Source organism: Halichondria panicea, chromosome 1 (genome assembly GCF_963675165.1).
Source record: "Halichondria panicea chromosome 1, odHalPani1.1, whole genome shotgun sequence".
Taxonomy (NCBI): Eukaryota; Metazoa; Porifera; class Demospongiae; order Suberitida; family Halichondriidae; genus Halichondria; species Halichondria panicea.
Genome location: NC_087377.1, coordinates 11,552,015 through 11,579,764, shown reverse-complemented (window position 1 = coordinate 11,579,764; position 27,750 = coordinate 11,552,015). Strand labels below are relative to the sequence as shown.

The window sequence follows — 27,750 nt, the reverse complement described above, 5'->3', positions numbered from 1 at the left end:
TATTGATCGATACCTTTGAATGATGCGTTATGCTCTCACCCATTTTCTTGTTTCCATGTGTTTCCCCCGGCCAATTTTACCAACTTTTCACATCGCATTTGTGGCAAAAATTACATACTATAGTTATACACTATAATTATACTACATACATGTAGTTATAACCGATATAATTATGCCTGTTGGAATGTTACACACTATATAGTTTTCGAAGTTTCATAGTCCTAATGGTCCATACGCTTGGTTAGTGTTCAGTTCAATCTCCTCTTTGGGTGCCACCTCCTCATAAACAGGACCGACTGGTGTAGTGGGTCTTATGTTAGCTTGTCCTTTAGCTGCTGGGAAGTACACTGCTTTCTTACGAGAGCAAAGGTGCATCACTAAGAGTCCAGTGAGGAATCCAATGACTGTGAAAGCAACTGCAGTGACAACCACACTGATAGAAAGAATCTCTCCGGTAAATAGGATGGGGGACTGAACTGTGCATGGGAGGAGGCCAAATTAAGAGCGAAAAATATAGTGAAATCCAATAGACAATGGGAGAGCATGCATCACAAGTATTAGTTATTGCCCAGCCATATATTGTACTGGAGCAACATAATGCCCGAGGGCCGAGTCATTATGTGGGGCATAAGTCCCAAAAGGATATCTCTTGCAGAAATCTACTGCATTTACACACAGTGCAAGTGCATATAATTAATCCCAGTGCATTATGCCATATAATGCAGTGTAATAATATGGTTGCTATGGTATAGTGATGCAACATATGCCGAGTACTGGATTGCTTTGATCTGCCCACTCACTGGGCAACAAGAGTCACTTGTAGACTATAAGTATAGCTATTAATTTTTAGTCATGATTATAAAAGGTTCCTGTATCAGTTAGCTATATAGTTTACACTTGTGTGCACATAATTATACGTACAACTTATAGACATGCACTCCAACAGAGTCGGGTCAGGATCCCAGAGACCAGAGTTGTTACAAGTGACAGTCGCTTCACCCACCAGTGAGAAGTCAGGATCACATTGAAAGGTAATGACAGAACCCTCAGTGTTCTGAGAGTTGGTGTTGAGTAAAGCTCCATTGAGTCGAAGGGCAGGCAAGGTACAATAAACTGGGTACAAGGAAGTAAAAATGGAATATTACACTCATTTTGTAATTCGAAGTTTGAACTCAAAGCAAAAAGATAATTAAATTGAGCACACTAAACCATAAAACCATAGGTAACTTACTAGACTCATTTCTGCAGACGATCTCTTCTGGATTCCTGTCCCACTCTCCTGTAGCTAGACAGATAGCAGTCATTATCTCCTCAGGGAACAGTCCATCGTCGCACTGGAAGGTCACTTGTGTACCGGGAATAGCTGGTACTGAATGATCACTGATGGTGCCATTCTGTGGTGGGGATAGTGACGCTGCGCAATTCATTGAAGGGGCTGGAGATGAAAAAGTATTAAGTTTTTAAGTGGGAATAGTAAACTTGTGCAGGTCATTGGAGCTGTGAGGGTAATATTAAGTGTTTATACAGCCAAGAGCTCAACTCACGAATTGTGGGAGTAGGTGTGGTAAGTGATGCACACGCAATAGCCTCAGGGTCTGGACTCCACATTAGTGTACCCTCACATGTCACCATTGTAACAGTAGACACATACTCAGCGTCACACTGGATAGTTACTGTGGATCCTGGCAATCTGCTGAAGACTGGTACAAAGGCTCCGTTCATAGGGTTGGTCAAAACAAGACAGCCGCCTAAGAGTAATCAGTTGACACTGTGTGTCCAAAATAATAATACTCACCAATCATAAAACTGTACTCAGCTGTTGTACTGTTCCCAGCACAGTTGGTAGTTACAACACTGACAGTGTAGTCCACATTGTATTGAGCAGTCACAGTGACAGAGGTGGATGTGAGGACAGTAGCAGAGAGTTGGGCCGGAGGTGAGACAGTCACTGTGTAGGTGAGGTCATCTCTACTACCAGTCTCAGTAGGAGAATCCCACTGTACAGATACACTAACTTCATTAGCTGAACTGCTCAGAATGGAGTGTCTGATGATGGAAGGTGGTCCTGGTGGATCTATGTAATTTAGCAGTGTATATACAGACAATGGACGAGACACTAACTGCAACTCACCAACCAATCGGATCGTTGAAGATCCTATTGTGGTTTGAGTAAACAGTGAATCCACAAACCCCACACTGACACATGACACAGTGATCCCATTCTCTGCTGTTCTTGACAGAGTAGATGTTAGTGTAGTGTCATTGAATGCTATCAGTGTCACAGTGTAACCTGGTTGAGGCATTAGTGGTACATTGAGACCAGATGTTGTAGGACGGATAGTGATGCGAGAAACATCTGATGGTACCCATCTCAAGGAATCTCCAGGAGTAGTGCAGGTGAAAACGACTGTTTCCATTGGACATGGTCTCTCCACACTCACTGAATATTGAGCTTTATGAAACATGCAGCAATGTAAGGAAATCTATAATTGAACAGTTAGTCTTACCAGTGCTGAAGCCAGCCAGAAAGCAAATCAGGAGAAGTCTTATTATCTCTATTAGTGTCATCTCTAATTATTTCTTGACAGTGAGCCGGTTTCAATATGATTGCTGATTACCCAACCTCTTTAATTTGTTTACTTCCTTTATGATAACTTATTCATAGCTTCTTTTAATTACACTTCCAGTTTTCGTAGACAATATAATCATAACAAGATGCTCATAGAGCATTCACTTCGTACGTTGAGCTTCATTGCACGCGCACAACGGCTACAATAACTTTTTACTGTTTATCATTCTGGGAATGATTGTGAATCTATAAATCACCAATTAAATCGATTAGAAAACAGTTTTATTTGTCGCCTTTGAAGATCGCCTACAAATTTCAACCCATTATTTTTAACCACTGTCTCATTAGCAGTTAAAGCAGTCCCATGAAAGTGTAGCATCAAGACAAGTTGGTACTAGAGTTTTTTTGCGTCAATTTTTAGCATGGATAAAACCGGGAATCTTCAACTGAGGGCTCTATCCAATTAAAGAAAGGTAGGGGCAGGGCCAGACGAAGAGAAATTTTCAATCTGGTTGGAGCTAGCCTCCTGTTTATCGGAAGATCAAGCATATTTTTAGATACTTACCGTCTACTCTTAGCTTTTACTCGCCCGTATGAAGTTTTACAACGAATATCTCTTTGTCTGGGTACTTAGCTACATATAGATACCAATAAAGCTTACTGAAAGTACTTACTGCTCTTATAAATTGACGCAAAAAATAATCTATATACTTGCGGTTTTGATGCCCACTTTTCTCATTCATGCATTATTTTATTGTTCATCCTCTCCCTGTCAGCTCCTCTGGTATTGATCCCCTGGAACGGCTGTATTTAGGGAGATTCATTGTATCCATGACAACCCAGCTCACACAGACCAGCAGATGTACTCGTGTGGTTCACTGGCCCCCAAAATGAGGAGGGGAGGATGTGTGGACTCACACTACCACAAGCCGTGGGAGAAGAGTGAGGGTGTGTGATGTGTGTGGATATGCTGTGTGATTGAGGGTGTAGTGGGGTATGGGATAAAGGTATATTGATGTTATGTAGATTAGGTGTACTGATCATTTACAAAAGATGTATGTTATAGTACTTTTGTAGATGTGCATGTGGTACCCGGTGGTCACTAGTGATACACAAGGATCCAAGTGTTCAAGTGTTGAGTACAGCTTGTGTGTGATGTAAATTGAGGCCAGAGTATAAGTATTGTACCCCCCCCCCCCCTTCAGTTCCCTTCTCCAGCTTGAAATTCTCTCTCTCACTTCTTTTCGAGTGTGTTTAACTCTGTCCACAGTTGCCTGCCCAAGTCGCTGGGTGAGGTAGTGTTTACTCAGGTAGGTTAAGGCTGTTTTTTTCTTGAAATTGAAGAAAACGTGTACTATTAAAAACTACAATTTTTTGTAAAAAATCTCGTCAATTACACATTATTTTTCACAAAATGTATTGTAAACAGGAATACCTTTCATCTAATAACATTATTACCATGGTTACTATCTTGGTATGTGCGTTAACTGTGACCAAATACAACTTACCTTAACAATAGTTTTGAATACGCTGCCTCCAATACCAAGTTTTAGAAAGCTATAATTGGTATCAAAAGAAAGCTTTTAGTGAGATCCACTAGAAACCATCTGGATATTTGGTATGAACTCATTCTAGCTCTGATTACAGCAAATTTATTGAAAAAAATGCTAAAAAAATGTGAAAATTTATGATTTGTTTGCCTATTGTACAAAATACGTGATAGCAGCCCTAAATATCCACTTGGTTTCTATTGCACTGTAGTAAGAGCTTTCTTTTGATACTAAGATTGTACCATGAAAGTGATTATTGGAGGCAGCGTTCTTTGGTTTAAGTAAATGGCAAGTTAACGTACGCAACAAGGCAGTAACCATGGCAACGATGTTATCATCCTGATCCATTTTACGTATATAATATGAATCCCGAATATATTGTTGCTAAAGAGGATGCTAAAAGTACAAAGTTTATGGCTGCTGCATCAGTGTATAGAGCCTTGCAGCTCTCTTCTCACTCTTGCAGCTACCAATAGCTAGGCGTTCTAGTACAGAGCTAACTACTGAGTAGCAACACTCCATGGACAAATTTTGCTACGCATGCATGCACTTTTCTGAAAGGCTGCAATGGCATTCCAAAATTAGGCATAACTCGAGAATGAAGCATTATTTTGGGAATCCACGAATCAGAATCCATGAAAACATTACTAGAACCCTATAGAAACTCTTACTTGCAGCTTATTGATCTTTGAGCAGCTGTAGCAGTCTACATACACACATGCACACATACAGACAGACATGCAGACACACAAACACACTGCCGTATACCTTGCTTGCACATACACACCGAGGCATAATAATAACTTAACAGCATCCAAAGCATACAAATACCTCTTCTATAATCGTATTATAATTATGATCATAGACGAGGTATTAGTATACTTTGTATTTGAGTGTTATATGACATAATTATAACACTCTAAAGCTAAACATGGCGAGAGGCATTAGCACAGCGCACCACTCGTTTAATATAGCTTCTTTTTTAATACAAAAGATGTAGTGGCTTTTAATGAACAGATGTTGCTGTTTACAGTTGTTAAAATCGTGATTGAGCATGCACATTAACAGAAGTTTCACAATCCTACTGGTCCATACGCCTGGTTAGTATTCAGTTCAATCTCCTCTTTGGGTGACACCTCCTCATAAACAGGACCAACTGGTGTAGTGGGTCCAACATTAGCTTGTCCTTTAGCTGCTGGGGAGCATACTGCCTTCTTACGCATGAACAAATACATGATCAAGAGACCTATCAACAATCCAATGATTGTGAACGCAACTGCTGTGACAACAACGCCGATGGAGACAGCTGCATCAAATCGACTCCCATCAGATAGGCTGGCACAACTAAAAGGAGCAGCTGTATAGGTTGTTCAAGAGAGAAGTATTATTACAAGTGTACATTCAAGTAATGAATACACTTGCCTCTGCAGACGATCTCCTCGTCCCACTTTCCTGTAGCTAGACAGGTAACAGTCATTATTCCCTCAGGGAACAGTTCATCGTCGCACTGGAGGGTAACTTGTGTACCGGGAATAGCTGGTACTGAATGATCACTGATAATGCTATTCCGTGGTGAGGGTAGTGAAGCTGTGCAGTTTATTGGAGGAGCTGTGTAATGATTAACATAGATATTTTGTATTAATTTCCTACAACCAAGAGCTTAACTCACGAGTTGTGGGAGTAGGTGTGGTTAGTAATCTACACTCAATAGCCTCAGGGTCTGGACTCCACATCAGTGTACCCTCACATGTCACCATTGTAACAGCAGATACATACCCAGTGTCACACTGGACGGTTACTGTGGATCCTGATAATCTGCTGGAGACTGGTCCAAAGGCTCCATTCATGGGGTTGGTCAACACAGGACATTTACCTGAGAAGGAGTTGACAATTTGTGTCAAAATAATAATACTCACCAATCCTAAAGTTGTAGTCAGCAGTTGTACTGTTCCCAGCACAATTGGTAGCCACAACACTGACAGTGTAGTCCACATTGTATTGAACAGTCACAGTGACAGAGGTGGATGTGAGGACAGTAGCAGAGAGCTGGGCCGGAGGTGAGACGGTCACTGTGTAGGTGAGGTCATCTCTACCACCAATCTCAGTTGGAGGGTCCCACTGCACAGATACGCTGACTTCATTAGCTGAGCTGCTCAGAATGGAGTGTCTTATTGTGGAAGGTGGTCCTGGTGGATCTATGTAACTTAGTGTATACAGACAATTGACGAGACACTAACTGCAACTCACCAACCAATCGGATTGTTGAAGATCCTATAGTGGTCAGAGTAGGTATACTAAGCTCAACACAGGACACAGTGATCCCATTCTCTGCTGTTCTTGACAGAGTAGATGTTAATGTAGTGTCATTGGCTGCAATCAGTGTTACAGTGTAACCTGATCGCATTACTGGTACATTCAAGGTGGAGAGGATTTCGATGTCAGTAACATCTGACAGTTTCCATATCAAGGAATCTCCAGCAGCAGTGCAGGTGAAAGTGACTGTTTCCATTGGACATGGTCTCTCCACACTCACTGAATATTGTGCTTTACGAAACATGCAGCAATGTAAGGAAATCTATAATTGAATGGTCAGTCTTACCAGTGCTGAATCCAGCCAGAAAGCAAATCAGAAGAACTCTAATGAGCTTTATTATCTCTATTAGTGTCATCTCAAATTATTTCTTGACAGTGAGAAGGTTTACACAACCACCTTGTTTACTTCCTTTATGATAATTTATTCATAGCTTCTTTTAATTACACTTTCGAAAATCGCCTACAAGTTTTAACTTAAAAATTATTTCAACCACCGTCTCATTACAGTTAAAGCAGTCCATGAAAGTGTCTATAGTTTGCTTAAACAGCTTATTTTTATGTACACACACCGATATCACCCTACAGTGTATACACTAACATCACCATGCATACAGTGTACACACCAACATCACCATACAGTGTACACACCAACATCACCATACAGTGTACCCACTAACATCACCATACAGTGTACACACACTAACATCACCATACAGTGTACCCACTAACATCACCACACAGTGTACACACCAACATCACTATACAGTGTACCCACTAACATCACCACACAGTGTACACACTAACATCACCATACAGTGTACACACCAACATCACCATACAGTGTACACACCAACATCACCATACAGTGTACACACCAACATCACCATACAGTGTACACACCAACATCACCATACAGTGTACACACCAACATCACCATACAGTGTACACACCAACATCACCATATAGTATACACACCAACATCACCATACAGTGTACACACCAACATCACCATACAGTGTACACACACCAACATCACCATACAGTGTACACACCAACATCACCATACAGTGTACACACCAACGTCACCATATAGTGTACACATGCACCAACATCACCATACAGTGTACACACCAACATCACCATACAGTGTACACAATAATTATATGCATCTTATATATAGGCCTGTCATTATAGCACCAAATATTTTTCGCCATTATTCTAGAATAAAAAATTACTGCGTTATCATAATTTGTTATAAGCCTATAGCCTTCTTATATTGTTCATCCTCTCTCTTAGTATACATGTATAATACACCTATTATTATACCCCACTTGGGGTCTGTATCATAGCAACTGGGTGGGGTTTACTACCATAAACCCCAGCCCTATATATAGAGCACATTCCTCATAAACTCCCTTGCCTTGAGGGCGCACTGATTTTATACTAGATCTACATAGACACTTCTTGACAAGGGTAGGACAGATAGCTAGTTGGGGCTCGCTAAACACCAGGAATATATATAGCAGTTTTAACCAAATCTAATCTTTTAAACCCCTTCCAGTTTCAATCTCCTCCTTGAAGAGCGGAGTGGTGTGAGTGGGTGTGGGGACCGAGTGTTCTCCCTCCTCCCCCTCTGTGCTGAGACACTACAACACAGACACTATACCCTCAACACATCAACCTCCTGGAGACACTGCTCAAACTGGTGAGATGCATGGGTGAATAAAGGATACTCTTTATATCATTCAGTATAACCCCATGCAGAGGAGGTCTGACATGCGTGCACAAAACACTATAAGTTCAGTGCATTGATGTCATTGCGTTATCCAAAAAATACACTATAGCACTTGTAATTATTCGTACGCATGTCAGACGTCCTCTGGTGACCCTATGCTCATAAATTAAAGTTACTTTAGTGATGTATGTTGTACTATCGATATGCATGTCTATATGATTTACATGTGAGAAGTGCCTCAGAGGTGGTAATCGTGTACGACATAATTATAGAGAGTGGGAGTGGCTGTTTTAATGCATGGTTGCATGTTTAAAGGTTTGACATAGCATTCATACATGTAGCTTTTTCTTTATGTTTGCTTTTATTGTAGTCACGGTTTCTATATATAGAAGCCATGTAGAGAGACTGCGCACGCATTACTATAGTATCTATCACCCCAAGCACTTGTTGTACCACCCTTACTGCACTGGATGCTATATAAATAATACAGCAGCTCTGATTCTGAGACTTCTTAAACCCCATCGTAAACACTAAACAGTGTCTGTTATAACAGCTGCCTAATTATTCTTTATGCCACATGCTTTTATTGTTTACATTGTATACATAATTATTATAATTATTGAACTGCATAATTATTATTATTATAACTTCTTTGAATTTACTTCTTTTGATACAAAACATGTATAATTATCGTTTACATTGTATAGTTGATAATGAATGGATGTAGTGCTATATTAATTGTCTACATGTACATCTACATTAATTAACTGTTGATGAGAATTAACAGAAGTTTCACAATCCTACTGGTCCGTACGCCTGGTTAGTGTTCAGTTCAATATTCTCTTTGGGTGACACCTCCTCATAAACAGGACCAGCAGGTGCAATGGGTCCAACGTTAGCTTGCTCTTTAGCTGCTAGAGTGTACACTGCCTTCTTATGCATGAACAAATACATTATTAAGAGTCCCATCAACAATCCAATGACTGTGAATACAATTGCTGTGACAACCACGCTGATGGAGACAGCTGCATCAAATCGACTCCCATCAGATAGGCTGGCGGAATTACAATTACAAGCAGCTGTAGTTGGTTCAAGTGGTGGTTATTCAAAACAGAAATGTGATTACAAGTGCATGTATTCATATACTTGCCTTTGCAGACGATCTTTTCTGTGTTTCTGCCCCACTCTCCTGTAGCTAGACAGGTAGCAGTCATTATGCCCTCAAGGAACAGTCCGTCGTCACACTTGAAGGTCACTTGTGTACCGGGAATAGCTGGTACTGAATGTTCACCAATGATGGTGCCATTCCATGGTGGTGGTAGTGGAGCTGTGCAGCTCATTGGATCCGGAGGGGCTGTGTAATAAAGAATTACATATACTGTTAAAAGAAATATAAACTCACGAGTTGTGGGAGTACTAGTAGGTATTGTACACACAATAGCCTCAGGGTCTGGAATCCATATCAATGTGCTGCCCTCACATGTGACCATTGTAATAGGAGACACATACCCAGCGTCACACTGGATAGTTACTGTGGATCCTGGCAATCTGCTAATGACTGGTCCAAATTCTCCATTCATGGGGTTGGTCAAAACAGAACAACCGCCTGCATGAAACTCAATTGATAATGTTTGTACAAATGATGCTGTCAACTTACCAATCCTAAACCTGTACTCAGCAGTGGCACTGTTCCCAGCACAGTTGGTAGCCACAACACTGACAGTGTAGTCCACATTGTATTGAGCAGTCACAGGGACAGAGGTGGATGTGAGGACAGTAGCAGAGAGCTGGGTCGGAGGTGAGATGGTCACTGTGTAGGTGAGGTCATCTCTGCCACCAGTCTCAGTAGAAGGGTCCCACTGCACAGATACATTGACTTTATTGGCAGAGCTGCTCAGAATGGAGTGTCTGATGGTGGAAGGTGGTCCTGGTGGATCTATGTAACTTATTGTATACAGATAATAGACGAGACACTAACTGCAACTCACCAACCAATTGGATCGTTGAAGATCCTATAGTTGTAGATGGGTCCACACAGGACACAGTGATCCCATTCTCTGATGTTCTTGACAGAGTAGACGTATAATGTAGTGTCATTGAATGCAATCAGTGTCACAGTGTAACCTGACTGCATTAGTGGTACATTGAGACCCAAGGAGGAGAGGATATCGATGTCAGTAACATCTGACAGTACCCATCTCAAGGAATCTCCAGCAGCAGTGCAAGTGAAAGTGACTGTTTCCATTGGACATGGTCTCTCCACACTCACTGAATATTGTGCTTTATGAAACATGCAGCAATGTAAGGAAATCTATAATTGAATGGTCAGTCTTACCAGTGCTGAAGCCAGCCAGAAAGCAAATCAGTAGAACTCTAATGAGCTTTATTATCTCTATTAGTGGCATCTCAAAATTAATTATTCTTAACAGTTAGAAGGTTGTATTTCAATGTGATTGCTGACTAGACAACCTGTTGTTTACTTCTTTTTATATTCATAGGTCTTTTAATTACAATTCCTGCTGTTTTGATACAAAACCCGACAACACTCTGCCAGCCTTATAGGTTTTACTTCCTATTCTTGATGGTTTTGCCGCCTATTATTAAGTTATGCTGTGTATAATTGTGCTCAGAAATACTACAAGTCTTACGTCCATCAAATTAATGGTTGTGACCCTTTATCAGATCATCATTGTCTCAGTTGGTGTTTATTGTGTAGTGGATCTTTACCATCTGTTTTGTCTCAGCTCCTTGACTAGACTGATGCTGTGATTGACTAGACTACTATCATAGATAGTAGAGGAGAGGGATTGGAAACACAGGGATTTCACGTGGCCCATGCGTGTCGCACCGGAAATAGACAGGAAGTTAATTTAATTGGGGCCAAAAGAGAGTGAACAGATAGCTAGCTAGCTGTCTCTGGCCCATAGTAGCTACTAGCTACTACATACATAGATCTGAACTAGTTTCTTTGGTTGCTGTACATCAGAATGAGATTTTTCTCTGTTGCATTGAAGAATTACACATCCTATTAAAGACCTTAACAAACTTTCAAAGAACAAGACATGCACTCACAAAAAACTATAGTACTAGGCACAGCTCATGATCATATAGACTGCATACATACTTATTTCTTAACATTATGATACACATGATACACACAATCACAAAGGATGCATGGAGAAATGATGATGTTTACAAACATAAAACATAATTTTTGTAAGTCTGACGACGATTAGGTAGTGGTGTATTTCCGTCATCAGGTCACTACACAGCTTTTGCACGACCAATCGTAATGAATAACAGTGTCCCTTCCCTCTGTCATTGGCATGCCGAACTTTTCTAAAGTGTCTTGGCAGATCCTCAGATGTTCTGAGTACCCTGGGAAAGCAATTTACGGGTAAGTTTGAATTAGCATATTTCCAAAACTATACAGGTTAGCAAGGAAAAACTTTTCTCAAGGCACATCGGGATCATTAGGCAATATGTAGACCTAAACAATAGTGATGTACAATGTATTGTTAACCAGCAACTCCCCCGCAAACAAATGTACTTACAAATTCTTCTTTTCACACTTTTATGTTAATATTCAAAAATAAACAGCATAATTCTCAACTTAGCTATGCCTTAGGCATATTTCAATGCTTCCTCTACACTGTGATCACTCTCAAGCAACCATGGCTACTTCCTAGCTCAAGATATCCCCCCACAAAGTTTCATACCTTCAAATTCCCAGCTAAATACATGTAAAATAGTGCTACATGGACCTCTAATGATCAAATAAATCAGGTAAATGATGTAAACCATACATTTACTATGGATAATGTACATACATACTAGCTCTGCCAGTGCTTACTGCAGTTTTCTTCAGTTTCTTCTCTTTTGTCTTTGCATCTGGCTCGCAATCAATCGCAATCAATACTTGCGGAATGCAACACGCATGGTATCAGAATTCTTTAGGGCAATACATTGGTCACCTGAGATGTTTCCAATCCCTCCCCTCTACTATCTATGCTACTATAGTCCCAGTGGGATGATGAAAAGTTGCTCTGGACGACCAACATGCGAGGGAGATGGGAGACCATAAGATCGGAGAGGAGCAACTGGCAACAGATTTCCCGACACTATCTGTGAGGCTGGTGAGTATGCATCAGATATTGGCATGTGGTAGATCTAGTGGTAAAGAGTACCTATTTTATCGTACATTTCTAATTATCCCGGACACTTTTCTAGGCAATTTTCTTTGTTCTGATACAGCGGACACTCAGATGCTTTAATTTTACTAAATATCCGGACAATGCCTTGAAAAGTTGAGATACATTCCAAGCAACATAGTTTTATAGCCACCAAGATAGATAGCTTTGAGGATTAGATACCTAGTGCAACTGTGAAGTCGCACACTAGCTGTTTTTCAGCTATTCATTTTAACAACATCTATACGTAAGCAATCACAGTAGTTCATATGCATGCATGAATCTTCCCTTGCTTCATAATAAGTTGTTATCCATTGACTGAGTTAATCCCCCTTCCCCCCCCCCACACACACACACGTACAGTTATCGGAGCTGTGACCCTTAACTGTAATGTTTATTGTATAGTGGGTCTTTACCGTCTGTTTGGGCTCAGTGTGATTGTTGCTTATCCATTCTGAAGTCTTTACCACCCGAGTACAGAATGTGCATATCGGTTGACTGATGCTTACCATTTACAAACCCTTCGTACTGCCTATATTGCTTATTATATAATGATGGTATTTACAGCAGTTGATATAATAGAAAGATTTTCCTTTTGTTCGGAGGATATAGTTTGAGTAAAACATTTCTGGGACGGAAGCACTTTCCTTATTATTACAGTATCCCTTTTCTCTGAAGGTTCTTTGTTTATTGTATTTCACTATCTCTCCCTCCCCCTCAGGTACTATGTGGCTGAGGGTGTGAGGCTCTACTCTCAGGAAACCTGGAGGGTGGTCACACAGACCAGGAGAGTGCAGCTGGTAGAGCAGCACATCCACAGTAGTGAGTGGGTGATTAGAACACAAATGTGGACAATGTATTTCTGCAGCAAAAATTTTTTAAATTAGCTCTATCATTATTGCAATAACTGAATTAAGGTACTTGTTGTTGTGATGTTGATGTGTCTGTGCAGGTAGACTTACATATCCCAGAACCATGAAAATATATCCCACGAATTGTTAATATTGCTCAACTACGAATGTTTTGAACCCCGTAAATTACCGGCTATACGATAGAGTGTTTCCATGGACGTAGTTAAAACGACACTCTTTGGCGGGTCAAATGTTGTATTTTAGGATCGATTCTGAAAGTACAATCATTTAATTAGTAGTAGGTTAGCTCATAATTTTCAATTTTCATAGTTTTTAAATGGAACAATTCTAGTACCGTAGTTAACTGTCGAACTTCCCATATCAAATAACCGCCCACCCCCTACGTTTGCCTGAAAGTCGTGTAGAGGCCTAATTGCAATCGTAGAAGCGCCCTCTATTGCGTATGCATATAAGTGGGTCAAAGGTCAACATGATGCAAGATTTTAACTGTGCAGCTATTAAATAGCTAGATAGCTCAGAAACATGCACAAAACAAGACTTTAAACTTAAGCTATAGACCTATCTTTGTTAAATGTATCCCTAGAAGAGACATCAAGCGTTCAAAATCAGATTGTTTCCTCTGAACACCAACACACGGTCTACTTCCAGCTCAGGCCCCTTTCTCTCTTGTGGCAGAGTGTCTTCTGTGATCTGTAACTGTACAGAAGATGGAGCTGTGTTGTTACCAGCATAACTCTCTTGGATGGGTGCTTGCACGGTTCGGTAGCCACATAAGTAAATATCCGCCCACCCCTTGTTTAGCCTAAATGTAGCTATCAAAACAGGTGGGCGGTTCGACAGTTAACTATGGTATGTTATTGCAACAGTCTCAATCTTGTTGTGATGTTGATGTGTGTGCAGGTGGACTTCTACATCTCCCAGAGCCAGGCGGCCAACCATGCAGTGAGAGAGTCAGCCTGCATCTGTACTGCAGAGCTGGGCACTAAGGTGAGTCGGTGATCATGTGATAATGCTTGTGTAAGCTATCCCCTAAAGTACGGTATCATGTGTTCAGTAGCACACATAATTATGTTTAAACATTACAGCTCAACAGCTCAACAATTCAACCACCTACCCCCCCCACACACACGCGCACACACACAGGTGAACAAAGATTGTCTGAAACCATATGTGGGACGACTGGTGAGCATACTGTTGTAGTGTTTCCGTGACGATGTATGGAGCTTTATAGCTTTATGGGGCATGGGATGAAGGTATGCTAGCTTATGTACAAAGGTGTTTGTGATAAGGGTACGTGGTTTAAATTTGTAGATGTTGTGGTAGATAAATGTGGGCCAGTGTACACAAGAGAATTCTCAAGTGAGCTTATGAATGTGTTGTGGATGTAAATAGAGGCATTAACTGTAGAGTTATACATAATAGCAGTTCTAATCTTGTAGCCCCCCCCCTCCAGTTTCAATCTCCTGCTTGGAGAGATGAGTGGTGTGAGTGGGTGTGGTGACCGAGTGTCCTCCTTCCTCCCCCTCTGTGCTGAGACACTACAACACAAACACTAACCTCAACACATCAACCTCCTGGAGACACTGCTCAAACTGGTGAGATGGCTGATAAATGGATACTCATTGTGTCATCGACATGCGTACACGAATCACTATAAGTTCAGTGCATTGATGTCCTTGCTTGATAACGTCCAGGCCAAAAATGCACTAGCACTTGTAATGAACACAAGTCTTAATTTTCTTCTCAGTTAATTATAAAAAAATAGATATAAACTTTTTGCTTGTTTAGATACTATACTGTCTGTGCTATACTTCTGTCTGTGCTTAAATTCTCTCTTACTCTGTGCCTTTGACAAAGGTTTGCTCCCACTGTTTGGCTACAGGCCATTTAAATAACATGTACGTAGTTGCTTCAGTATCGTTGAAGATTATTTATCAAGCCATCAGATAGGCTTCTGTTTCCATTCAGCTTCTCTCCTATAATGACTGTGTGGAATTCAATTCTGTCAACAATTGCAATCAACAATAATAACGTAACAATATAATTATACCGTATTACTAGAATGTTTTGCGAGCATCAAACATTTGCGAACTTTGCGAGGGTTGATCAATTCGCAACAATAAAATCCGCAAAACCTAAATTATTACTAGTAAATACACACAATCCTTGCCAGAACGCAATAGTTAGATCGCAAAGGGTCAAATTTTCTGCTGATTTGGCTCATTCGCAAAGGTTTTTCACCCGCAAAATATTCTAGTAATACGGTCTACTCTTTACCTCTTCTAATAGTAGTTTTTGAGCGAAAGTACAGAATAGCCATCAGAGATCTGTGGTGAACACTAACTTATTTTGGCGTCAGTTTTCTAGAGCTAAAAATGCTATGGAGTGACATACAAGAGCGCTATGACAAGATCTATACTTACCTAAATAGAGCCAGATATTAATATTTTATTTTAGATATTTCTTTATTGTAAATACTTGTTACCCGAGGCGCGCATGGGCGTATGTAAATCATGTCAACAGCCGAGGGTTAGCACTTCAGTGCTCTAGCATTATGTAGCTTTGACACATCCACTGAGGTAATAGCACCCTTGGTGCTTTCATTATGCTCTCGATGCGCATGCGCAAGCAAGGTATACGGTAGTTTGTGCGTGCGTGCGTGTGTGCGTGTGTCACTTGTGTGTGTGTATCACTCTTTTGGTTTATTTATAATCATGTTACCAGCCGAGGGTTTGCATTTTAGTGCTCTAGTTACCCTCTCTTCGAGTTTCCCTGTGATTCTGGATTCTGGATTCTGTCTTTGCATGCACAGCAAAATGCAAAAATGTTCATCATGATATCAATATCAAGCGTATGCCCTTGCCTTGATATAATGTGTGTGTAAAATTGTGACAGCTACTATGTTCATGATAAATTGCTGACGACTGTCTATGTTATCCAAGACTGTAGTCTATAGCTAGACACTCGCTACACTATGTAATTAACAAAAGAAAGCTCACAAGGGTGACTTTTCTCAAGTAAAATCAAACTACATAAGATTTTAGTCCACGATGAGTTTAGCAAAATTCTTGTAGCCCGCCTCACCCACTGCTGACTGTGCAATAATAAAATTGCACAATAATGCTGGAAGCATTGTGGGGGGCAAGCCTTAGCGAAGAGAAGTTGTAAATTAGTTGATGTCACTCCTCCTGAGTCTCTGGCTGTAAGATATTTAGATACGGGGCACGATCGTGCCTCGTGGGTTAAAGAAACAGGACCAGCCTAATATTTGGTTACCTCCCTATTCTAAGAATTAAAACAACTTGTGGTGAATTACAGGGTTTCGCCAAAACCCTAAATCAACAATAGGGTTGAGGGTTGAGTGTTCTTTATATGGAACGCTTTGCACTATACTGGTCTTCCATATAAAGAACGCTCAACCTTCAACCCTTTTTGTTGATGTTGCAAAGAGTCTGTTGTCAACCATTCCTGGAAAGAGAAGAAAACTCCAACCAATTTCTGAAGAGGAGTCGCAAGTCAGTGTACCTGCACCTAAGTCAACCATGCCTGGAAAGAAAAGAAAACTCGAACTCCAACCAATTTCTGAAGACGAGTCGCAAGTCAGTGTACCTGCACCTAAGTCAACCATGTCTGGAAAGAAAAGAAAACTCGAACTCCAACCAATTTCTGAAGAACCTGCACCTAAGTTGCCTGGAAAGAAAAGAAAACTCGAATCAACTCCTGAAAAGGAGAAGAAAATTAGTATGCCTGAATATAATGAAAAGTCAAGGTCAAGGTATACAAGGTTAAGGTCTGAAAGGTCAAGGTCTACAAGGTCAAGGTCTGGAAGGTCAAGCTCTGGGTATTCAAATTCTAGGTCAAGGTCAAGGTCTAGGTCTACCTCAACTCCAGCGGTTTCAAAATTCGAGGAAAGAGATAGCAGTGCTATTAAAAAGTGTGTTGAGGATTTGGATAATTGGGCTGGAGATGCCATTGAAAACATAAATTATGACGGTATACGATCCAAACTAATTTGCAAATATACGACAAAGAAAATCGAAATCCGCTGGACTTCCAAGGGAGAACGACAGATGGTGGTGTCAATCTACAACTTCAATATGAAAAAAAAAGCATTGCATGTGTAGTAGTTAAAAATGGCCCTGTTAATGGGAGCCGGAACAACATTGTTGATGCTCTGAAGAGGTCGTTTGAAGAAAAGAAAAAGATACGCATTCCGACCGATTCCGAAGATATTACTCTAACCAAAAGTGTACCTAAAAACCAGTAAATCATAGATACTGTGAACATATGTAAGACCCATAAAGGATGGCCAGGATACCTAAACCATTGAACAATTATGTGATGAAGTCTATATAGGACCTTAGCTGTACAAGATTACTGTTTTATTACTCTAACCGATTACCCACTATAACAATTTGTTGTTGTTCTATTAATCACCACAAACCCACCACTTCATGTTTCCATGGAAACATTTTTGAGTATGTTGTAGCGTGGTCATTCACCTACACATTGGTATCAGCACAATTTCCTAGAAATGTTCCAATCGAAAGATATTTATATGTAAGTACAGCTACTCACATGGCTTGAACGACTTTTTTGTCTGTTTTACTGTTAATTCAGTTCATACTTTTCACAAATAGCCAACAGGCATATAAACTGACTACCGTATAGCAGGTAATTTTCGTAGCTCAGAATAGTGACGTTGAACCTATTGTATAGAATAATTTCTGAGTATGATGCTTTACAATGAAAATGTTTCGAAAATAACCCGCTATACGGTATCTTTCCACTCCTTGTTTTCAGTTTCATGTTGAAGGATTTAGCCCACTAATGTAATTTAGCTTATCTAGGTACCTTTTCTTGCCACATTGGTCTTGTTTCAACCCTCAGGGTATAGTTTTTGCAGTGTTGATAGTGAACGTTTATCCGTCTGAAATGCAGAATGTGAAAAGGGCTGCTGGACCGTTGTATTAATTGTGATTCTACTTACCACATATTGATTATCCGTGCCTTTAGCTGTGTCTGCTATAATTATTGTAGTTGTCAGTTCGCTATTAAGAGCGTCCATTATAATAGAGCGTTGACCAAATCGACAATGTCATTGTCTAGTTATGTGTGTAAGAAACTACATGTAAACTTGCACAAAAATACTAATGCATGTACAGAAGATGGAGCTGTGTTGTTACCAGCATAACTCTCTTGGATGGGTGCTTGCACGGTTCGGTAGCCACATAAGCAAATATCCGCCCATCCCTTGTTTAGCCTAAATGCAGCTATCAAAACAAGTGGGCGGTTCGACAGTTAACTATGGTATGTTATTGCAACAGTCTCAATCTTGTTGTGATGTTGATGTGTGTGCAGGTGGACTTCTACATCTCCCAGAGCCAGGTGGCCAACCATTCAGTGAGAGAGGCAGCCTGCATCTGTACTGCAGAGCTGGGCACTAAGGTGAGTGGGTGGTCATGTGATAATGCTTGTGTAACCTATATCCCCTAAAGTACGGTATCATGTGTTCAGTAGCACACATAATTATATTTAAACATTACAGCTCAACAATTCAACCCCCCCCCCCCCACGCACACGCACACACACACACACACACACACACACACACGCACACACACACACACACACACACACACACACACACACACACACACACATGCACACACACACACACATGCACACACACACACACACACACACACACACACACACACACACACACACACACACAGGTGAACAAGGATTGTCTGAAACCATTATGTGGGACGACTGGTGAGCATACTGTTGTAGTGTTTCCGTGACGATGTATGGAGCTTTATAGCTTTATGGGGTATGGGATAAAGGTATGCTAGCTTATGTACAAGGTGTTTGTGATAAGGGTATGTGTTTTTTTAGATGTTGTGGTAGATAAATGTGGGCCAGTGTACACAAGAGATCCCTCAAGTGAGCTTATGAATGTGTTGTGGATGTAAATAATTGTAGAGTTATCGTAATAGCAGTTCTAATCTTGCCCCACTTCCCTCCAGTTTCAATCTCCTGCTTGGAGAGCTGAGTGGTGTGAGTGGGTGTGGTGACCGAGTGTCCTCCCTCCTCCCCCTCTGTGCTGAGACACTACAACACAGACACTACCCTCAACACATCAACCTCCTGGAGACACTGCTCAAACTGGTGAAATGGCTGATAAATGGATACTCATTATGTAATCGACATGTGTGTACGAATCACTATATAAGTTCAGTGCATTGATGTCCTTGCTTGCATGATAACGTCCAGGCCAAATATACACTAGCACTTGTAATTATTCTTGCACGCATGTCGGACGTCCTCTGGTGACCCTATATGCTCTCTAAGTCTATAAAGTTACTTTAGTGATGTATGTTGTACTATCGATAGCGTGGGTTGAAATTTTTTAGACAGCTAAGTTTCCTCAAAAGCCGACACTGTAAGAAACATTCGATACTTTTGAAGTAGGTTCCACATAACAATTTTTTTGTAAATTGTACTGTGGCTACACACGTATCTGAATGTGTTCAATGTTTCTCTTTTCTTATGTTTCTCTGTTCTTGTTTCCTACATCTATTTCAATAGATAATGAGATCTACATACTCCACTTATTACAAGTACCCCCATCCCTCAGAGCAGTGACAATGCCTGGTGCAGTCTGCTGGAGTGGACTGTCTCACCTCACTCTGTCAGCTGCTGGGAGAATGATCCTCAGAGGGAGAATAGAACAACACAATCCAACGTGAGTCTTTGACTATATACGTAGTTACATGACTTAGTGTCATTCAGGATTCCTTTGTACGTGTTATGCATAATAGACGTTAGACATTAGTTGATAAGACGTATCTAACTGTACATGGGAAGTGCATGGGAAAAGTGCCTCAGATGAGGTATACTGTGGGACATAGTATACCGGCCTGCAACTTACTTAGTATCCTGTTGTCAAGCAAAGTAAACTTGCTGTATTGTGGTCAAGCCTCGAGGCAATGAGTTAGACATCGTTTTGTCGGTGTCCATGTGATTTAATTAAAAGCCCTCAGCCACTTGTAGTACCCTCGCTACGCTCCAGTGCCTTTGGCCTTCTTTCTAAATCCTATAGACTCCTCCAAAACAGTGTCTAAGCTACATGCACTGCATAATTTTTTATTTGGTTTCTTTATAATCATGCAACCAGCTGAGGGTTTGCACTTTAGTGCTTCATACAAAACATGTGTAGTGGCTTTTTAATTCAGAACAACGTTATTGTTTACATTGTTCTTAAGTATAGTTGATAATGAACGTTATTGTTTACATGTACATCTACATTAATTAACTGTTGATGAAAATTACCATAAGTTTCACAGTCCTACTGGTCCGTACGCCTGGTTAGTATTCAGTTCAATCTCCTCTTTGGGGGACACCTCCTCATAAACAGGACCAGCTGGTTTAGTGGGTCCTACGTTAGCTTGCTCTTTAGCTGACGGGGAGTACACATTCTTCTTATGCATGAACAAACACATTATCAAGAGTCCCACAAATAATCCTATTATCGTGAATACAATTGCCGTGACAACCACACTGATGGAGACAGCTGCATCAAATCGACTCCCATCAGATAGGCTGGCACAATTACAATTAGGAGCAGCTGGTTCAAGTGGTGGGGATAGTGCAGTCGTGCAGTTTATTGGAGGGGCTGTGTAATACAATTCGTTAACAATTGTATTCATGTCACCAGCCGAGGGTTAATAATAACTATATACAGCCAAGAGTTTAACTCACAAGTTGTGGGAGTAGGTGTGGTTAGTGATGTACACTCAATAGCCTCAGGGTCTGGACTCCACATCAGTGTACCCTCACATGTCACCATTGTAACAGCAGACATATACCCAGCATCACACTGGATTGTTACTATAGATCCTGGCAAACTGTTAGTGGTTGGTCCAAACGCTCCATTCATGGGGTTGGTCAACACAGGACAGTTGCCTGCACTAGAGGGGGTCAGTGTAGTGTGCTGTTTAAAGACGATGTCGACTCACCGATCCTAATGTTGTACTCAGCAGTCGTACTGTTCCCAGCACAGTTGGTAGCCACAACACTGACAGTGTAGTCCACATTGTATTGAGCAGTCACAGTGACAGAGGTGGATGTGAGGACAGCAGCAGAGAGCTGGGCCGGAGGTGAGATGGTCACTGTGTAGGTGAGGTCATCTCTACCACCAGTCTCAGTAGGAGGATTCCACTGTACAGATACACTAACTTCATTGGCTGAGCTACTCAGAATGGAGTGTCTGATGATGGAAGGTGGTCCCGGTGGATCTACGTAACTTAGTGCATACAGACAATAGACAAGACATTAACTGCAACTCACCAACCAATCGGATCGTAGAAGAACCTATAGTAGTTAAAGTAAGCACAACCCCCACACACGACACAGTGATCCCATTCTCTGCTGTTCTTGACAGAGTGGATGTTAATGTAGTGTCATTGAATGCAATCAGTGTCACAGTGTAACCTGATACAACATTGGCTACATTGAGACCAGAGGTGGAGCGGACAGTGATTGTGCGAGAATCTGATGGTTCCCATCTCAAGACCTCTCCAGGAGCAGTGCAGGTAAAAGTGACTGTTTCCATTGGACATGGTCTCTCCACACTCACTGAATATTGGGCTTTATGAAACATGCAGCAATGTAAGGAAATCTATAAGTGAATAGTCAGTCTTACCAGTGCTGAAGCCAGCCAGAAAGCAAATCAGGAGAACTCTAATGAGCTTTATTAGTGACATCTCAAATTATTTCTTGACATGCAGTGAGAAGGTTTCAATGTGATTGCTGACTACACAACCGCCTTGTTTACTTCCTTTATGATAATTTATTCATAGCTTCTTCTAATTACACTTCCAGTTTTCGTAGACAATAATTATATTCATAACAAGATGCTCATAGAGCGTTCACCCCGTGCGTTGAGCTTCAGTGCGCGCGCACAGCGGCAAAACAGATACAATAACTTTTTACCGTAATGACTTTATCATTATTTTTTAAATCAATATGCATGGGAAATGATCGTGAATCTATAAAGCAACGAATATAGAAAGCAGTGTTTTTTGTGCCTTCGAAGATCACCTACAAGTTTTAACCCATTATTTTTCAACCACTGTCTCATTAGCAGTTAAAGCAGTCCATGGAAGTGTTTTGTTTGCTTAAACAGCTCATTTTTGTGTCCACACGCACACACACACACCAATCACTCTACCCCTGCATGCTACGCACGCACGGGATATTTATGATGATTGATTTTTGTTGATACAACACATCTGCATGGTGGTTTGCCTTCTTTAGGCTTTGTTAAAAAGATTATATGCATGCATGCTCATGGTTACACATTACAGCTCCAATTCAACCCTCCCCCCCCTCCCCACACACACACATACACACGTGCACACACACACACACACACACACACACACACACACACACGTGCACACACACACACACACACACACACACACAAACACAGGTGAACAAGGATTGTCTCTGAAACGTGGGAAGACTGGTGAGTGTACTGTTGTAGTGTTTCCATGACGATGTGTGGAGCTGTATAGCCTTATGGTGTAGTAAGGTTCGGGATAAAGGTATGCTAGCTTATATATAATAATGTACAAAGGTGTTTGTGATAAGGGTACGTGCTTTTAGATCTTGTAGTAGTGTGGGCCAGTCAAGCAAGTCAATGTGTTGTGTGATGTAAATAACTGCAGAGTAATAATTATAAGTAATAGAGTTTTAATCTTGTGCTCCCCCCTCCAGTTCCCTTCTCCTGCTTGGAAAGCTGAGTGGTGTGAGTGGATGTGGTGACCGAGTGTCTTCCCTCCTCCCCCTCTGTGCTGAGACACTACGACACAGACACTACCCTCAACACATCAACCTCCTGGAGACACTGCTCAAACTGGTGAGATGGGTAAGATAAGAAAATAACTCTCTGCATGTACCTGCAGGTATAGTTGAAGTGATATTGTATGGGTAACTCAAAAGCTAACACTCTAAAAAAAACTTTCAAAGTGGATTCCAAAGAACATTTAAATGCTTGTATTTGTGTTCAATGTTGCTCTACATACTCCTGTTATTTACATGTATCCCCCCCCCACACACACACACACATACACACACATACACACACCCAGAGAGCAGTGACAATTCCTTGATGCAGTCTAGACTGCTGGAGTGGAATGTACGTCTCACCTCACTCTGTCAGCTGCTAGGGAAAATGATCCTCAGAGAGAAAATAGAAAAACACAATCCAATGTGAGTCATTGAAGAATATCTACGTAGCTGTTCATGACTTAGGCCAACAACTCAAAGCCTAGGACGAGTGCATGTACCCATTTCAAGTAGTGTATTGTGTCTTCAGAGCTCCTTTGTACCTATGTACGCATTATTAGACATTAGTTTATATGATCTACATGTGAGAAGTGCCTCAGATGTGGTACTCGTGTACTGTATGTAGAAAGTGGGCGGGGCTGTTATTAGTTTGTTGCTAAACTGGAGGATGCCTAAGCAGGAGGATTTTTGGAAGAGGGGGCAAACTTAGCGATTGCTTATCAGCCGCGCAGCGTCAAAATTTTGACCAGAAGCCGCGTCTATTAATAATGATGTCATAATTAAAATTATCTAGTTGGGTACAGGGGCTTGATGTTCTATTTGCATAGCAGAAGCTATAGTTTAGCAAAGAACAAGAACTGTCTATAGATTTAGACCACAGTTTAGATCGTTTTGCTTGCCTGCTAGTTAGCTAACTGCAGCAAGATTCAGAAGAAAAGGGGTACGTGCTCAGCTAGATAATCAGATACACTAATCTGAGCTAAGTATAGTAGAGATCCAGAAAGGGGGGCATTAGCCTCCTTTTCCACCCCCTGGCTATGCCACTGCTAAGAGTGTGAATGTGTGGAGTTTCTTCCAAGGTTTGACACACCTTTTTCTTTATGCTTACTTTCATCATAGTCATGGTTTCTAAACACAAAAAGAGAGCTTGCACACGCGTTTTATCTAAATGAGTCACCCATTGAGTTAGACACTGTTTTGTTGGTGTCTATGGGATTTAGACTACTGTACAGCAGCTGGCATGGATTCAATTTAATATTACCATTTTTATAACTACCTTAATTACCAATCACTAAAACCCAAAATAATTTTAATAGTCTTAATTAGCATGTGTTATCATGGAGGTGGATAATCCAATATTATTTCATTGACTTTAACTGGCTTGACTGTCAGACCATATATTCAGTGACTCTCTATCTATATAGCCTATGGATAGAAGTAGAGCACTGGTGTAGGTCTATATATAATTATATCTAGTTAAACTCTCCAGTATATATAGGAGGTGGGTTCTCAGTATAATTCAGCCAGCCCCACAAAAAAAGGCAACACTACTGCCACAGTGGATCAACATCAGGTCGCCTACACCACTGTGGGTATTGATCGATACCTTTGAATGATGCGTTATGCTCTCACCCATTTTCTTGTTTCCATGTGTTTCCCCCAGCCAATTTTACCAACTTTTCACATCGCATTTGTGGCAAAAATTACATACTATAATTATACACTATAATTATACTACATACATGTTGTTATAACCGATAATTATGCCTGTTGGAATGTTACACACTATATATAGTTTTCGAAGTTTCACAGTCCTAATGGTCCATACGCTTGGTTAGTGTTCAGTTCAATCTCCTCTTTGGGTGACACCTCCTCATAAACAGGACCGACTGGTGTAGTGGGTCTTATGTTAGCTTGTCCTTTAGCTGCTGGGAAGTACACTGCTTTCTTACGAGAGCAAAGGTGCATCACTAAGAGTCCAGTGAGGAATCCAATGACTATGAAAGCAACTGCAGTGACAACTACACTGATAGAAAGAATCTCTCCAGTAAATAGGATGGGGGACTGAACTGTGCATGGGAGGAGGCCAAATTAAGAGCGAAAAATATAGTGAAATCCAATAGACAATGGGAAAGCATGCATCACAAGTATTAGTTATTGCCCAGGCATATATTGCACTGGAGCAACATAATGCCCGAGGGCCGCAGGCCCCGAGTCATTATGTGGGGCATAAGTCCCAAAAGGATATCTCTTGCAGAAATCTACTGCATTTACACACAGTGCAAGTGCATATAATCCCAGTTGCATTATGCCATAATTATAATGCAGTGTAATATATGGTTGCTATATATATATGGTATAGTGATGTAACATATGATTGCTTTGATCTGCCCACCCACTGGGCAACAAGAGTCACTTGTATAGACTATAATTACAGCTATTAATTTTTAGTCATGATTATAATAGGTTCCAGTATCAGTTAGCTATATAATAATGTAGTTTACTACTATTTATACTTGTGTGCATATAATTATACGTACAACTTATAGACATGCACTTTAATAGAGCCGGGTCAGGATCCCAAAGACCAGAGTTGTTACAAGATGCAGTCACTGCACCCACCAGTGAGAACCCAGGATCACATTGAAAGGTAATGACAGAACCCTCAGTGTTCTGAGAGTTGGTGTTGAGTAAAGCTCCATTGAGTTGAGGGACGGGCAGGACACACAAAACTGAGTACAAAGAATACAATTGTAACGTTACAGCTCATTTATAAAGTTTTAGTTATTAGAACTTTGAGCTCAAAGTAAAAAGGTTAATTGACACACTATTAAACCATAAACCAGGTAACTTACTAGACTCATTTCTGCAGACGATCTCCCCTGGGTTCTTGTCCCACTCTCCTGTAGCTAGACAAGTGGCAGTCATAGTGCGCTCAGGGAACAGTCCATCATCACACTGGAAGGTCACTTGTGTACCAGGAATAGCTGGTACTGAATGATTACCGATGGTGCCATTCCGTGGTGGTGGTAGTGAAGCTCTGCAGTTCATTGGAGCTGTGAGGTAAAAAAATAACAATAAGTTTTGTACAACCACGCAAAAGCTCAACTCACGAGTTGTGGGAGGGAGTGTGGGTAGTGATGTACACTCAGTAGCCTCAGGGTTGGGACTCCACATCAGTGTATCATCACATGTCACCATCGCAACAGCAGACACATACCCAGCATCACACTGTATGTTTACTGTAGATCCTGGCAATCTGCTGAAGACAGGTTCAAACGCTCCATTCATGGGGTTAGTTAACGCAAGACAGCCACCTGCAAAAGAGGAGTCAGTATTTTGTTTAATAGTGTGCTGTTTAAAGACTATACGTCGACTCACCGATTCTAAAATTGTACTCAGCTGTTGTACTGTTCCCAGCACAGTTGGTAGCCACAATACTGACAGCATAGTCCACATTGTATTGAGCAGTCACAGTGACAGAGGTGGATGTGAGGACAGTAGCAGAGAGCTGGGGTGGAGGTGAGATGGTCACTGTGTAGGTGAGGTCATTTCTGCCACCAGTTTCAGTAGGAGGGCTCCACTGTACAGATACACTGACTGCATCGGCTGAGCTGCTCAGAATGGAGTGTCTGATGGTGGAAGGTGGTCCTGGTGGATCTATGTAACTTATTGTGAGATAACGGACGAGGCACTTATTGCAACTCACCAACCAATTGAATCATTGAAGATCCTATTGTGATCAGATTAGGTAGTGGGTCCACACAGGACACAGTGATCCCATTCTCTGCTGTTCTTGACAGAGTAGATGTTAATGTAGTGTCGTTGAATGCAATCAGTGTCACAGTGTAACCTGACTGCATTTGTGGTAGATTGAGACCCAAGGTGGAGAGGACAGTAATGTCAGTAACATCTGATGGTGCCCATCTCATGACATCTCCAAGAGTAGTGCAGGTGAAAGTGACTGTTTCCATTGGACATGGTCTCTCCACACTCACTGAATATTGTGCTGTAAAGGAATAGGTATTACAGTTGGTAAAGTTAAAATTACAGTTTATAAATAAAGCTGTGTTGCTGTACTGATGATGATGATGATATTAAAAGTACCAGTGGTGGCACTCTGAGAAGATAAATAGAATATGACAGTAATGTTGTTGTAGAACTTGAGAAACCGTTGAGTCATTTTTATAACACTTAGCTGTATATACAACACTCAACTAGCTAGCTAGCTAGCTGTTAGCATAGATAATAGATATCTACCGGTATACTGTCAGCTAAGCAGCTTATATTTTGCCCCCCGGAAATTACCAGCTATACGGTAGTAGCTTTATCGGCTAGTATAGATAAATTGATTGAGGTTGGCCTGTCATTTCCTAGGTCACTTCCTCTTATTATTGGGTGTGTCTGGAATTCACCCGGAGCCCCTGTGATTATGGTCTACTCACTGATTGGTGTTTTCATAGTAAATCTTGACGTCAATAATATCATGAATATCATTTGTGTATTTGAATTGATATTTTGTTCGGACTTCAGACATGTGTAGGAAGCTTGGTTGCTTTTATGACATACTTGTAATGTTTCCGTAATGCATCGTTAGATTCTACATTAATAACAGAATGCTATAATAATTATATAGCCCCTAATTGTCCTTTAACAGCTT

The 27,750-nt window shown here is 40.9% G+C and overlaps 4 protein-coding genes across 5 annotated transcripts; all 4 read right to left on the bottom strand.

Annotated features, from left to right (window-relative positions):
- Positions 1–150: 150 nt before the first annotated feature.
- On the bottom strand, positions 151–27,459 carry LOC135347089 (sushi, von Willebrand factor type A, EGF and pentraxin domain-containing protein 1-like). 2 transcript variants are annotated; one of them, XM_064544968.1, is made up of 7 exons: positions 27,198–27,459; positions 26,800–27,099; positions 26,472–26,750; positions 26,204–26,407; positions 25,946–26,146; positions 25,631–25,822; positions 151–476 (listed from the first exon to the last, which is right to left on the bottom strand). In XM_064544968.1, exons 1-7 carry the CDS (start codon positions 27,271–27,273, stop codon positions 214–216), a joined length of 1,515 nt encoding a protein of 504 aa, XP_064401038.1. In that variant the 5' UTR covers positions 27,274–27,459; the 3' UTR covers positions 151–213. The 2 variants fall into 2 exon arrangements, with proteins under 2 accessions (XP_064401038.1, XP_064401028.1); XM_064544958.1 differs by lacking the exon at positions 151–476 and adding an exon at positions 24,757–25,159 and having other exon boundaries at positions 27,198–27,458.
- Positions 5,193–6,662, bottom strand: LOC135342809 (mucin-2-like). The gene is made up of 5 exons (XM_064539676.1): positions 6,367–6,662; positions 6,036–6,314; positions 5,789–5,992; positions 5,542–5,727; positions 5,193–5,476 (listed from the first exon to the last, which is right to left on the bottom strand). Exons 1-5 carry the CDS (start codon positions 6,626–6,628, stop codon positions 5,193–5,195), a joined length of 1,215 nt encoding a protein of 404 aa, XP_064395746.1. The 5' UTR covers positions 6,629–6,662.
- Positions 8,827–10,952, bottom strand: LOC135347254 (uncharacterized). The gene is made up of 5 exons (XM_064545149.1): positions 10,156–10,952; positions 9,825–10,103; positions 9,570–9,773; positions 9,318–9,521; positions 8,827–9,246 (listed from the first exon to the last, which is right to left on the bottom strand). Exons 1-5 carry the CDS (start codon positions 10,262–10,264, stop codon positions 8,960–8,962), a joined length of 1,083 nt encoding a protein of 360 aa, XP_064401219.1. The 5' UTR covers positions 10,265–10,952; the 3' UTR covers positions 8,827–8,959.
- On the bottom strand, positions 20,522–21,870 carry LOC135347266 (uncharacterized). Its single transcript, XM_064545175.1, has 4 exons — positions 21,585–21,870; positions 21,254–21,532; positions 20,997–21,200; positions 20,522–20,910 (listed from the first exon to the last, which is right to left on the bottom strand). The coding sequence occupies exons 1-4, from the start codon at positions 21,847–21,849 to the stop codon at positions 20,576–20,578; spliced, it is 1,083 nt and encodes a 360-aa protein (XP_064401245.1). The 5' UTR covers positions 21,850–21,870; the 3' UTR covers positions 20,522–20,575.
- Positions 27,460–27,750: the final 291 nt, after the last annotated feature.

Coding starts and splice junctions, on each gene's coding strand:
- LOC135347266 (XM_064545175.1), bottom strand. CDS start 21,849: ATGGAAACAGTCACTTTTACCTGCACTGCTCCTGGAGAGGTCTTGAGA. Junction 21,533..21,584: donor TTCTACGATCCGATTGGTTG/GTGAGTTGCAGT, acceptor TAAGTTACGTAG/ATCCACCGGGACCACCTTCC. Junction 21,201..21,253: donor TGAGTACAACATTAGGATCG/GTGAGTCGACAT, acceptor CCTCTAGTGCAG/GCAACTGTCCTGTGTTGACC.
- LOC135347089 (XM_064544968.1), bottom strand. CDS start 27,273: ATGACTCAACGGTTTCTCAAGTTCTACAACAACATTACTGTCATATTC. Junction 27,100..27,197: donor TTCTCAGAGTGCCACCACTG/GTACTTTTAATA, acceptor ATTCCTTTACAG/CACAATATTCAGTGAGTGTG. Junction 26,147..26,203: donor CACACTCCCTCCCACAACTC/GTGAGTTGAGCT, acceptor TTTACCTCACAG/CTCCAATGAACTGCAGAGCT.
- LOC135342809 (XM_064539676.1), bottom strand. CDS start 6,628: ATGGAAACAGTCACTTTCACCTGCACTGCTGCTGGAGATTCCTTGATA. Junction 5,993..6,035: donor TGACTACAACTTTAGGATTG/GTGAGTATTATT, acceptor ACTCCTTCTCAG/GTAAATGTCCTGTGTTGACC. Junction 5,477..5,541: donor CGAGGAGATCGTCTGCAGAG/GCAAGTGTATTC, acceptor CAACCTATACAG/CTGCTCCTTTTAGTTGTGCC.
- LOC135347254 (XM_064545149.1), bottom strand. CDS start 10,264: ATGACACTACATTATACGTCTACTCTGTCAAGAACATCAGAGAATGGG. Junction 10,104..10,155: donor TTCAACGATCCAATTGGTTG/GTGAGTTGCAGT, acceptor TAAGTTACATAG/ATCCACCAGGACCACCTTCC. Junction 9,774..9,824: donor TGAGTACAGGTTTAGGATTG/GTAAGTTGACAG, acceptor AGTTTCATGCAG/GCGGTTGTTCTGTTTTGACC.